At 51.1% G+C, this 12,252-nt stretch overlaps 1 protein-coding gene across 1 annotated transcript; it reads left to right on the forward strand.

Moving 5' to 3' along the window:
* Positions 1 to 2,649: 2,649 nt before the first annotated feature.
* Positions 2,650 to 10,367, forward strand: CXCL14 (C-X-C motif chemokine ligand 14). The gene is made up of 4 exons (XM_004384701.1): positions 2,650 to 2,895; positions 3,062 to 3,167; positions 7,070 to 7,183; positions 10,280 to 10,367. Exons 1-4 carry the CDS (start codon positions 2,832 to 2,834, stop codon positions 10,293 to 10,295), a joined length of 300 nt encoding a protein of 99 aa, XP_004384758.1. The 5' UTR covers positions 2,650 to 2,831; the 3' UTR covers positions 10,296 to 10,367.
* Positions 10,368 to 12,252: the final 1,885 nt, after the last annotated feature.

The raw sequence follows: 12,252 nt of genomic DNA on the forward strand, positions 1-12,252 counted from the left end.
TTAAACGATGCAGGAAGCATTGAAAGAAGATGGAAGGAATACAGAGTCACTATACCGAAAAGAATTAGTCGACATTCAACCATTTCAGGAAGTAACATATGATCAGAAATTGATGGTACTGAAAGAAAAAGTTCAAGCTGCACTGAAGGCATTGGTGAAAAACAAGGCTCCAGAAATTGACAGAATACCAATTTGCTCACTCATCTATGCCAAGAAATTTGGAAGACAGCTACTTGGCTAACCAACTGGAAGAGATCCTTATTTATGCCTATTCCCAAGAAAGGTGATCCAACCAAATGCGGAAATTATCAAACAATATCATTAATATCACATGCGAGTAAAATTTTGCTGACGATCACTCAAAAGCGCCTGCAGCAGTATATCAATAGGGAACTGCCAGAAATTCAAGCCGGATTCAGAAGAGGACGTGGAACCAGGGATATCATTGCTGATGTCAGATGGATCCTGGCTGAAAGCAGAAAATGCCAGAAAGATGTTTACCTGTGTTTTATTGACTATGCTAAGGCATTGGACTGTGTGGATCATAACAAATTATGGATAACATTGAAGAGAATGGGAATTCTGGAGCACTTAATTGTCCTCATGAGGAATCTGTACATGGATCAAGAGGCAGTCGTTCAAACAAAACAAGGGGATACTGTGTGGTTTAAAGTCAGGAATGGTGTGTGTCAGCTTTGTATCCTTTCACCATACCTATTCAATGTGTATGCTGAGCTGATAATCTGAGAAGCTGGACTATATGAAGAAGAACGGGACATCAGGATTGGAGGAAGACTCATTAACAACCTGCGCTATGCAGAGGACACAACCTTGCTTGCCGAAAGTGAAGAGGACTTGAAGCACTTACTGATGAAGATCAAAGACCACAGCCTTCAGTATGGATTACATCTTAATATAAAGAAAACAAAAATCCTGACAACTGGACAAATAACTAACATCATGATAAATGGAGAAAACATTGAAGTTGTCAAGGATTTCATTTTACTTGGATCCACAGTCAACAGCCATGGAAGCAGCAGTCAAGAAACCAAAAGACGCATTGCATTTGGGTAAATTGGCTGCAAAACATCTCTTTAAAGTGTTGAAAAGCAAAGATGTCACGTTGAGGACTAAGGTGCGCCTGACCCAAGCTATGGTGTTTTCAATCGCCTCATATGCATGTGAAAGCTGAACAATGAATAAGGAAGACTGAATAAGAACTGACGCCTTTGAATTGTGGTGTTGGCGAAGAATATTGGATATACCATGGACTGCCAAAAGAACGAACAAATCTATCTTAGAAGAGGTACAACCAGAATGCTGCTTAGAAGCAAGGATGGTGAGACTACGTCTTACATGCTTTGGCCATGTTGTCAGGAGGGTTCAGTCCCTGGAGAAGGACATCATGCTTGATAAAGTGATGGTCAGTGAAAAAGAGAATGACCCTCAACGAGATGGATTGACACAATAGGCTCGAGCATAGCAACAATTGTGAGGATGGCGCAGGACCGGGCAGTGTTAAGTTCTGTTGTGCATAGGGTCACTATGATTCGGAACCGAATTAACAGCACCTAACAACAACAGCCGCCCTGTGACAGGCACTATGACTATCCCCATTTTACAGATGATGAAACAAAGGCTTAGAACAGTGAAGTTACTTGCCCAAGGTCCGCCACCAGTAGTAATGGGATGAGAATTTCTGCTTCCAAAACTGTGCCCACAACCACTACACAATATCTTTAGCCTGGCACAGTGGAAGGCTTTATCCAGATGACCATTACTGTGGTGTCTCCCCACAGATCCTCTGCCTGGGTTTGGGGGAAGGTGTGACAGTGAGGAATCCCAGTCTAGTTCTTCCCACACAGCCACCCAGACCACATACCTACTTTAGAGAGCCTTCCTCTCAGAGTGGCCAAACCTCTCCACAAACACTTTGAGTCAACTCCAGTGACCACAGGCGATGGCTTTGCTGCTTCATAGCCTACAACATCTGCCCCCTTCCAGACCTGGCCTTATGCTCTGGCCTTTGAAGTTGTCTGTACATGGACTGGTACTTTGGGACTGGTGGCCCAACAGGGGCTGCCCATGCCCTAGGAGTCAGGCCTGCTGGCATTCACACCTGTAATCTCCTCCAAAACCTTTTCAGGTCTGTCAGAGTAGCTGGGTCTCCGAGAGGCTCAGAATAGTGGGCCTGTCTGGCCAGAAGGAATAACTCGAATCACAAAAGCACTGCGCTTAAGCAGCCTCTCCACTGCTCAGTCTCCCCAAGGCAGACCTAGGGCACTGGATGGGTGCGTGAGTGCGTGCGTGGGTGTGCAAGTCTGGGTGTACAAGTGTATGAAGGAGAGAGTGTTGTGTGAGCGAGAGGGTAGAGGATGTGAGTGTGTGGGTAAGTGTGTGGGTGAGTGTGCGCGCGTGGCTCCGAGTGTGCGCCGCTGCTCTCGGAGGTCCTGGGGCGGGGGGCGGGCGGCGGGCTCGCTGGGAAGATCTCCTCCCCCCACCGCATTGAGAAAGCTCAGTGAGTCACCGAGTGGTTCTGCATATTAATGAGCTCGCTCGCTACGAGGGCAGGAGCGGATTTAAAGGAGGCCAGAGCAGGCGGAGGGAAGCTGTGGAGAGAGCGCAGAGCCAAGCGCAGAAGGGAGCGCAGAGCGCAGCGTGCCGCGACAACCCAGAGACACCCACCGACGGGCGCAGCCGGCGGGAGCGAGGCCGGGAGACGCGCTCCGGGCACAGCGAGCCGAGCCGGGCGGTGTCTCAGCGCCGCCGCACGGACGGACGGGCGCCCTCTCCGCGCGTCCCTGCTCCCGCGCCGCGCCCCTCCAGCCAGCATGAGGCTGCTGACGGCCGCGCTGCTCCTGCTGCTCCTGGCGCTGTGTGCCGCGCGTGTGGACGGTGAGTGCCCGGAGGTCCCCTTGTCTCCGTCCTGTCCCGTCCTGGGGAACCCAAGCGCCAATTGCTTGGCATCCTGGGTTCACGGGGGTCTGGGTGGGCACCGAAGGCGATTGAGGGCGGGAGGCCACGCGTGCAACTGAGTGGTTGCTCGCGCGTTCTCCTGCAGGGTCTAAATGCAAGTGCTCCCGGAAGGGACCCAAGATCCGATACAGCGACGTGAAGAAGCTGGAAATGAAGCCAAAGTACCCGCACTGCGAGGAGAAGATGGTTATGTGAGTTGTCGCTCCTCACCAGTGAGCTCGCTGCTGCGCTTCTCTTAACCGAGTGCTGGGGCACAGCCTGAGACTGGGTCGGGCTAACCAGCATTTCTCTCCACCTTTGTCAAGGCCTCTGAAAAGCCTTTGTAACTGCCCAGCGAGTCCTTAGGACGCTGGCGCGACAATTTGGAAGACAGTCTAGAAAGGGGGTCACTGTCCTGTGCTCCGAAACAGCCTTTCCAGGGAGTTCACCCTCGCTAGGATTCAAATGGGTAGCCTCGGTATTTGCACGGTCTACTGCCCACCCCTCTGAGGGAGAACAAGGGTTAAGTGGCTCCTTAGTGCCAACTTAGAACACCCAGATTGAAATCACTCAAAACATCCCAAACCACTCAACTCGCATGCAAACCGTGAGGCCAGCGTCTCCCCTGTCACTGGAGAGGGAGTTAAAACAAGCATTGTCTGAAATCCGCAGGCCTCTCTGAGCCTTTTTGCACTCCGGGCACCATCCTGGGACGGCCAGTTGTTGGTGTCTAGTGAATTTATTTTGAGGATAGTTCTTGCTCTTCCCGCACCCGCTGGACTCCTTGTGCGTCCCTGCGCCTGAGCGGGCTGCAGACCCTGCCCTGCTGGGGTTAATGTGTGAGGCCACCAGAGCCCTGCTTGGTGGGGATGTGGGGAATATTTTAAAAACTGGGGCAGAGTGAGAGAACACTGCGTTTCCTTGCTCCTCTGCCTTCCCAATTAACCACTTGAGGCCAGCGCCACTGTTTCCCCATCAACACGCTCTTGGCCAGGGAGGGAGCCCTTGGCAAAGCAGCTACCAAATATCTGCTGCCATGGACCGTTGGCCCCTTTTCCCCTCCCCCAGAAACAGGACACACTTTATTCTCAGTCTGGGCAAGTCCCTTCCGCCCGCTGGCCCTGCCGGCCCAGAGGCCTCCACACAGTGTCTGGGAAGGCAGGGCCCAGCCACCTGGGAGCTGCACCACTGGGGCAATTCGGGAAGTTACCAGGCCTGAGCTGCAGCCCACTGCCTTCTTTCTAGGCACCTAAATTAACCTCCTTGTCCCTGTTCCTTTGTCCTTCCCCTCGCCTTGCAGATTAACTTCAGAAACACTGCCAGAAAATCCTTTTTGGTGGGGCCAGTGGTCAAACTAGCTGAGGGAGTGTGGGAGGAGGGACTACAAGCCCCTCAGTGCTGCTAGCTTGAGAGCTGGCAATGACAGAGGTTAAGTTTGCGCTCCTCAAAGCCCTGAAAAACGCTCCAAACATCAAGCCCAGGCTCTGCGACCTTGCAGGGCAGAAGAAGTGGAGTATGGGCTACAGAGACATCTCAAATGATCAGAGCCCTCAGTAAGCAGGCTTGGTATTCCTCCTGGCTAAACTTTTGAGAATACACAGGACAACCGGGAAAGTACATGGGAAGGCTTTATGTAGCCTTGTGAACACTTGCAGGGACTTCATGAGATCAGCACACAGTCAGCCTCTCCTAAACTCCACCACAACCCACAACATTCCCCCTTCCACCCCACCCCCACTCCTGCCATTCCTGAAGGGCTGGAGGCTCCTTTTCCAGCCCAAGATCCTAAGACTCTCTAGATCAGACAAGGGACCAGCAGTTTTTGCCCAAGCACATTTTCAGTCACAAACGCTGAATAAAAGCAAGTTTTCCAGCTCACCCTGAGTTACCCAGAAATCTCTGCTGAGGCCAGGGAGCTGGGGCAGCGGGGGTCTGCTTTGCAAGTGAGAGTCCTTGCACCCAGAAGGGTCCAGAAAAGTCCAGATCCTAGAAGAGGCAAAGTGTGTCATATGTCAGCTGAGGTCTCACCAAAGCCCTCAGCACCCCAGACCCGCTGAGGAGAGGGAAGCTGGACCCAGAGTATCTGAGTAATTGCTGGGGCATGAATCCTCGTGTCTCCACCCCAGCACCCAATATGCATAGTTCCAGTATTGTGCCAGGGCGTTGGAGCACTGTTGTGGGAGGGCTGAGGCGTCCTCTCCCAGCTCTCCCTGACCTTCAGTGTCTGTGGCCCGCAGCCTGTGGCCCGGAACTAACGGAAAAGGGGATTTTTATCAGGCTTTACCATGTCCTTTCATTCTGATTGCAAAAGCAGCACTGTAGGCAGAGAAAGAAATGCATTTGTTAAATTCCTGCAGGGTGACTAGGTACAAGGGGGTGGAAAACATCTAGATTACACTCTGGCCCCATGCTCAAGACGTAGAGATGAGACCCAGAGGGCTGCTATCGAGGCAGATAAAGAGCCGCATGTCTCAGACAGAGAGGGCCAGCGAAGGCAGGGCCCAGCTGCTGGGCATTAGCAGAAGGCCTGTCACCTGCCCTGAGAAGTTTAGGCCCTGGTGAGACCCCTGGAAATTCAGAGCACACCGAAGGGAAGAGAACAGCTTGGCCAGAAACATTCTGTTGCTAATCTGGTGGCAAGATCCAATTTTCTCTCCCCATGAGGTAGTTCTACTCTGTCCTATAGAGTCACTATGAGTCAGAATTGACTTGATGGCAGCGGGTTATCCATTGAAGATGCAGGGCTCATGGCCACTCTGCCCCCTTCTAGAACTAGGGCCATGAACCTTGAGACCCTACCTTTGGTAACCTGTGGAGAACTAGTTGGTGGGTCTCCCTCCCTGGCCTGCTCCTTCCCAGCCTACCTCCAGCCACCGCTCTTTGCCCTCTACCCTCTGCCAGCAAATTCACCAGCCCCCAGGTCTCACCACACCTTTGCTTTCACTGTGACCCCTTAGGGGAATGGCATCATCACCTCTCACCTTCTGCTTCTCCAAGTCCTCTAGGTAGCCCCTCATCCTTGAACACCATCCTCCCCCAACCACCCAGAAGCTTCCTCATAACTACTGCCACCCTTGTGGTGGGTGCCCCGTGGCCCAGCCCTGGCTGAGAGGGGCACAGCAGTCTGGGCAACAGTCTTGCCTCGCCCTCCAGGCTGGAGCCCACCTTGGCCATCGCATCTTCCATAACTAATTACTAATAACCTTCACTATTCATTGTGTACCTACCAGGTGCTAGGCGCTTTACATAGATTATATCTTTTAATCATCCTAATAGTCCTATGATGTAGGTCCTATTATTATACCTACTTTACAGATATGCAAACCGGGTTCAGAGACGCTACTCAAGGACCCACAGCCAATGAGCGACAGAGTCAGGATTCAAACCCAGGCCCCTGCTCTCTGCTTGATGCTACCCTGCTTCTCTACTTCACGGCTTGGTCTCCCCTGGGTGTTGGAACATAGTTGATAGAGGCATGAGATCTTCAGTGCTGCAGAGAAGTGAGATCTTATTTTTCTGCCCAAGGCAATAACTAAAACTTCATGTTCAGAAATCAAAATGGGTCTCAAGGCTAACATGCCTTAGATTCAGGATCAGCAAGTGCCCAGCCCTGGGAGAAGCTGCAGAGGGTGGAGGGACTGGGGTTTAGGGCTCAGAGACTATAGTGTCTGCAGGGTGTCTTAGCCCTGCCGTGGAGCCCCTCGAATCCAAGGAAAGAGGTCTTGACCCACACGCCTCACCACCGTGAGCTCTCCCCACATCTGGCTCTGTTCAAAGGAGCTGAGAGAGACCCTGCACTTGGCTCCCCAAAGGAGGCATGAGCCCTGTAGACAGCACAACACAGGGAATGCAGAGAGGGGAGGCTTTCCCAGATTCTGAGGCTCCATGGGGCACAGGGTCACACCCTAACATGGAATCAGAGATTAAAGCAACACCCAGAACCTTCCAAAGAGCCAGCAAGGAAGTGAGCACATGGGTAGGCTCCCTGGAGTGGAGGGAGGAGGCCACAGTCCCTCAGTGCCCTGATTCGGACAGAACGGGGCCCACCCACAGGTCACACAAGGAGCTATTCTTCAGGCTCCCCAACCCTTCACCCCATCCTACTCTGTTTCAGCATCACCACCAAGACCGTGTCCAGGTACCGGGGTCAAGAGCACTGCCTGCACCCCAAGCTGCAGAGCACCAAGCGGTTCATCAAGTGGTACAACGCATGGAATGAGAAGCGCAGGTAAGTCTCACCTCTTCTATACCCACTTTTCCACTTAGGACGGAGAGGGACCCAGCTTCTGGGTCATTAGCCCACTGTCCAGTGTGTGAACACCCACCAAAATATCCTCAGCAAGCAGATACCCAGACACTACTTACATACCCCCAGGGATGAGGAACTCACCACTTAACAAAGCAGGCTGTTTCTCTCTTGGACAGTTGTAAGCATCAAAAGTTTATCCTTTTGTGAACTAAAGTTTGTTCTACTCTAACGTTTATGTTACAGTCCTAATTCTTCTTCTTATTTAAGTCGCTTAAGTTCTCTGATCCCCAGTTTCCTTCTCTGTCAAATGGCTGGGAGCACACCTGGCATGGCTGTCTCCTGTGGTTCTTGTGGGGTGAAATATGACCATCTAAGTGACTGGCTTTATTAACTATAAAGCTGTAGGTACAACCACGAGCTGATGAGGACAGCTCTTTGCTAACAGCATGTTCTCCCCTCCAAGGTGCCCATGCTCCCTGCTGCCCAGAAACCTGATCAACTCCTCCCCATGCAGGTGCAGGGAAGGAGCTTAGGTCTGACTCTTTAAATCAGAGTCACTCTTAACCCTGGAAAAGCAGCACTGGCGAGATGACAAGAACCCTGCACCAGACCCTTCCCTCTCTGGGGCTCTCCTTCCCAATAATCAAGGGTGCCTGACTAGCTTTGGTCTCCTGGAATCCTAGGTCTGCAATTGGAGGGGGAGGCAGCTTTCTGGCTCCCTCACACCACGTGGAAGGGAGCCTTTCCTGGAGCAGGCCCACTCCTCACACAGTCAGGGCCTGTTTACACCTGTACCTGCATAGCATGGCAGGAAAACAGACACACACAAGTGACTTCCCTGGGACGGGGCCCAGTGCCTCCCTCATCCTGCAGAGGCCAAGAGGGGGTAGGAAGTGACTTGCCTGGAGCATGGGCCAGGGTGAGAAAGCCAGGCCTCTACTGCCATTCCCCTCCCGCACCCACCCTGGGTGGAGGACGCAGCTGCAGTGGGTGCCTGCGCTGCCCCTCCCACTCAGCCTGGCCTTCCCACCCCAAGTGCAGCCCTGTGACCAGCTCTCCTGTAGTTGACACTTGGGCCCAACCCCAATACCTGAGCCTTTTTTGCTGCTTCCAAAACTGCCTCGTCTGCAGTTGCTTGAAATAACAAGTGATGAGAGCAAGAGATTATTTCCTATAAATCTGATGGGAATGAAGCCCTCTGTCTGGACAGGGCAGGCAGCTCATGTGGCAAAGCAGAACCTGCCCATGCACTCTCCATCATCCTCCAGGGCCGGACCAACAAAAGTGGAAGGCACCTAACCCAGGGCCAGCTCCTGGAGGAGGCTGAGAATGTCTTTTTCTGACTGCTTGGGGCGCCTTTCACTTTTGATGATGCAGGCCCTAAAGGGTGATGGAGAGGTGGCATCCAGATGCCTGAATATAGCTCTAACCAAACCAAAACCAAACCCATTGCCACCGAGTTGATTCCGACTTATAGTGACCCTGTAAGGACAGAGTAGAACTGCTCCAGATGGTTTCCAAGGCTGTAAATCTTTACGGAAGCAGACTGCCACATCTTTCTCCCTCGGAGCGGCTGGTGGATTTGAACTGCCAATCTTTTGGTTAGCAGCCGAGCACTTTAACCACTGTGCCACCAGTCTCCTGAATATGACACTGTTAGTTTTTATTTCTACAAATTCCAGTAATGACAGCAGTGAGAGCATCTCAGTTACTAGACCCTCCCTTCGCATCACTCCAGAATTCATTCACCCTCTGTCTTGAGTGCAGACGTGTCCTGGGAGAGGAAGGGGTGCTCCCTCGCCCTTTTCACCTGGAAAATGTTGAAAATGCCTTAATGAATATACAGCGGAGATAAAGGAGTTGTTTTGAAGGCCTCTTTGCAGAGAGAGAGATGAACCTAAGGTGTAGGAAAGAGAAAGGAGGGCCTAGGTCCAGGGGGACTCCAGGCATCTCAGAGACCAGAGCTTCTGGCTGCTGTGGGAAACAGCATGTTGGGCATTTTATTTCCATGCATAATTAGGTGGTCTTACAAAAATTCAGGAACAGGGCTGAGGCAGAGGGTGTGATGGGCTGTCTCAGTGTGAAGTGTGGCCCTCGGGACAGCCCTGGGCAGAACTATTATTAGCTGCTATCAAGTTGATTCCATGAGTCACAGAGTAGAACTGTGCTCCATAGGGTTTTCAAGGCTGTGACCTTTCAGAAGCAGATCGCCAGGCCCGTCTTCCAAGGTGCCCCTGGGTGGGTTCAAACTGCCAACCTTTCAGCTAGTAGTCAAGCACTTAACCATTTGTGCCACCCAGGGACACCAGGGGTAGAACTAGAAGGAATTAAAATACCTGAATGGACACGACTTGGGAGAGGAGAGAGCAAAGTCAGCTTGTGAATCCCTGCGGGCCTATATAACTATCTGAGGTGAGCCCGAGGCAGCCAAGAGGAGGAGATGGCAAGGGAAAGGAAATGGGACAGTCCCAGCCCCAGAGTCTTCAGCCGTGGACCAGAATAGGGGAGGCAGCAGCTTCTCGAACTGGAGTCTTCCTGCAGGACATGCATTCTTTGGGTGAAATACCACAGGAAGATATGAGCCAAAGCATGGGGAGGGGGTGCTTTGCCCTCCGCTATCCCCCATCCCACCACCTGCTTTCTCTAAACAGAAGGGCCAAGCATAGATGAGGAACTGTACAAGAGTTACAAGGAGATACAAAGCGAGAGGGAGCAGCCACCATGCTGGAAACAAACCTCATTCCTGCCACCAATGTTCAATGTTCTCTGGGCAATCTTAAGTCTCTGGGGCCCCAGTTTCCTCAAATGCAAAGAGGGTTTGCTTCATAGGGCTTTGAGGATAAAATGAGATTGCACAGGTGGAAGCTGTTTAGAAAGCACAAAGCCAGACTTGTGGGAGCTTTTGTGACAGTGTGATCACATCCCATGGGATGTCCCTCCCACCTCTCCCGGCTCCTGTCCAGCCCTGGGAGAGGAGAGGAGCGACTCCTGCAGATGTGGAGGAGCTTAGCCATCCACTTGTGAATTGCCTGGTTCCTGTCCTGAGCCACTTACACGTCTGTTTTTCCTTCCCAGGGTCTACGAAGAATAGGATGAAAAAACCCTAATATGAAAACTCCAGACTGTTTGGGAGACTTGAGCAAAGGACTTTGCAGATTAAAAACAAGAACAAACCTTTCTTTGTCACAGGCATAAGACACAAATTATATATTGTTATGAAGTACTTTTTACCAAGGGTCAGTTTTTACATTTTATAGCTGTGTGCAAAAGGCTTCCAGATGTGAGACTTGTTTCTTGAGCTTCAGACTCCATCACAGGCTGCTTTTTACCGAAAAGGGGGAAACTCATGCCTTTCCTTTTAAAAAAGTGCTTTTTGGTATTTGTCCATATATCACTACGTTTGCATCTGAGCTTTATAAGCACCTGGGAGGAACAGCGAGCTTGGTTGAGGCACTTCATTACAGTTGCTCCGTTCCTAGCCCAGGAAGCTTCTATTCAGAGTTCCTGGGGTCTCTCAGCACAGTGGCCACAGGCTCTCCTGGGCTCATGGTGGGTCACAGCCGCAGTGTGAATCCGCAATTGCCCCCATCTTCAGGCTAGCAGGAGCAGGTCTCTCTGCATCTGTTCTTTGAGGAACTCAAGTCTGGCTGCCAGAGAAATGTGCTTCATTCCCCCAGTTAATTTTTACAGACTTCAGAAATACATTTCCAGGATCCTGTGATAGCAAAGCAAATGATCCTTAAGGAAGGTTTGGGGTCTTTTCTCCAAACTGAGGGCTGCGAAAGGCTCGCTGCTTCAATACATAATGTTTCCAGAAGCATGTGAGTTTCCCAGCACTGTTAGTGAAAACCTTAGGTGATAACATAAGAATATGCTCACAATGTACAGCTACAGACACACATTCTATTGACGAGGGAAAACTTTCAAGGCGTCTCTTTCCCGCCCTGCAATGGAACATGCAGTACTAAAGCAATATATTTGTGATTCTCCCACGTAATTCTTCAACGTTAAACAGGGCAGTCTTCGTTTGAAAGCTAAGATGACCAAGCACCTTTTCCTTTGTAAATATGCTCTAAGAATGGCCCCCTCCACACACAACCCCTCCAGTGTACGTCACCTCGTACTGCTGTGTCATATGCTGTGTAAATGTCAGAAACCATTAGTGTTGCATGCAGGTTTCATATTCTTGCTAAGACAAAAAGAAAAATAATAAAATATATTTGAAATGTACCAAAATTCTAGACTCCTGACTTTTTGTTCATTTAATTAAGCTAGGATGATAGTGTGGTCCCAGGGTGGTGCGAGTGTTTTGCCCTCAATTACTCACCTAAAGATTGGCGGTTTGAACCCACCCAGAGGTGCCACAGAAGAAAGGCCTGACAATCTGCTTCTGTAAAGATAACAGCCAAGAAAACCTTATGGAGCAGTCCTACTCTGTAAAACATGGAGTGGCCTTCAGGCGGAATTGGCAGCAATAGATTTGGGGTTTTTTGTTTTGTTTTGTTTTCTTTCTAGGGGGGAGGTAGGGGGTAGCATGATAATAGTGTCCTGAATAAATAGGGACAAATGTATTAGGAAATAAAGCTGGTGTTTCCGTCACCGCTGTGGAATGTGTGGGACTGTCATTATCGTTCCCGTGACAGGAAGCCAGGCCTGAGGCTAATGCTTCTTCTTGCAAATTCAGCAGAATGGGCAGGCGGATGTATACATGACTGGAGGGTCACGCCTCAGTCCCCAACTAGAGAAGACAGTAGATAGAGAGACCCGTCAAGATGCCCTGGGTCCAGGGTCCCAAGATTCCAGTGGGGCCCAAGGAGCAGGCAGTGGAGGAGCAGGAAGCTCACCTGAGGTGGCCGTGGGGCTCTGCAGCCGGGCTGTCTGGGAGCCACACCTGGGAGGTCCTGACGCTCTGTGTCTGCTTCTGCAAGATGGAGAGGATAGTAGTGCAGCCTCATCACGCATCTGAGGACTGAGCGAGGACACCCATGTACAGCACTTAGAAGGATCCCAGGCCTGTGGTGTCAAAGCCAAAACTCATCTTGCTCCAG

The sequence above is a fragment of the Trichechus manatus genome, unplaced genomic scaffold (assembly GCF_000243295.1).
Source record: "Trichechus manatus latirostris isolate Lorelei unplaced genomic scaffold, TriManLat1.0 scaffold00127, whole genome shotgun sequence".
Lineage (NCBI taxonomy): Eukaryota > Metazoa > Chordata > Mammalia > Sirenia > Trichechidae > Trichechus > Trichechus manatus.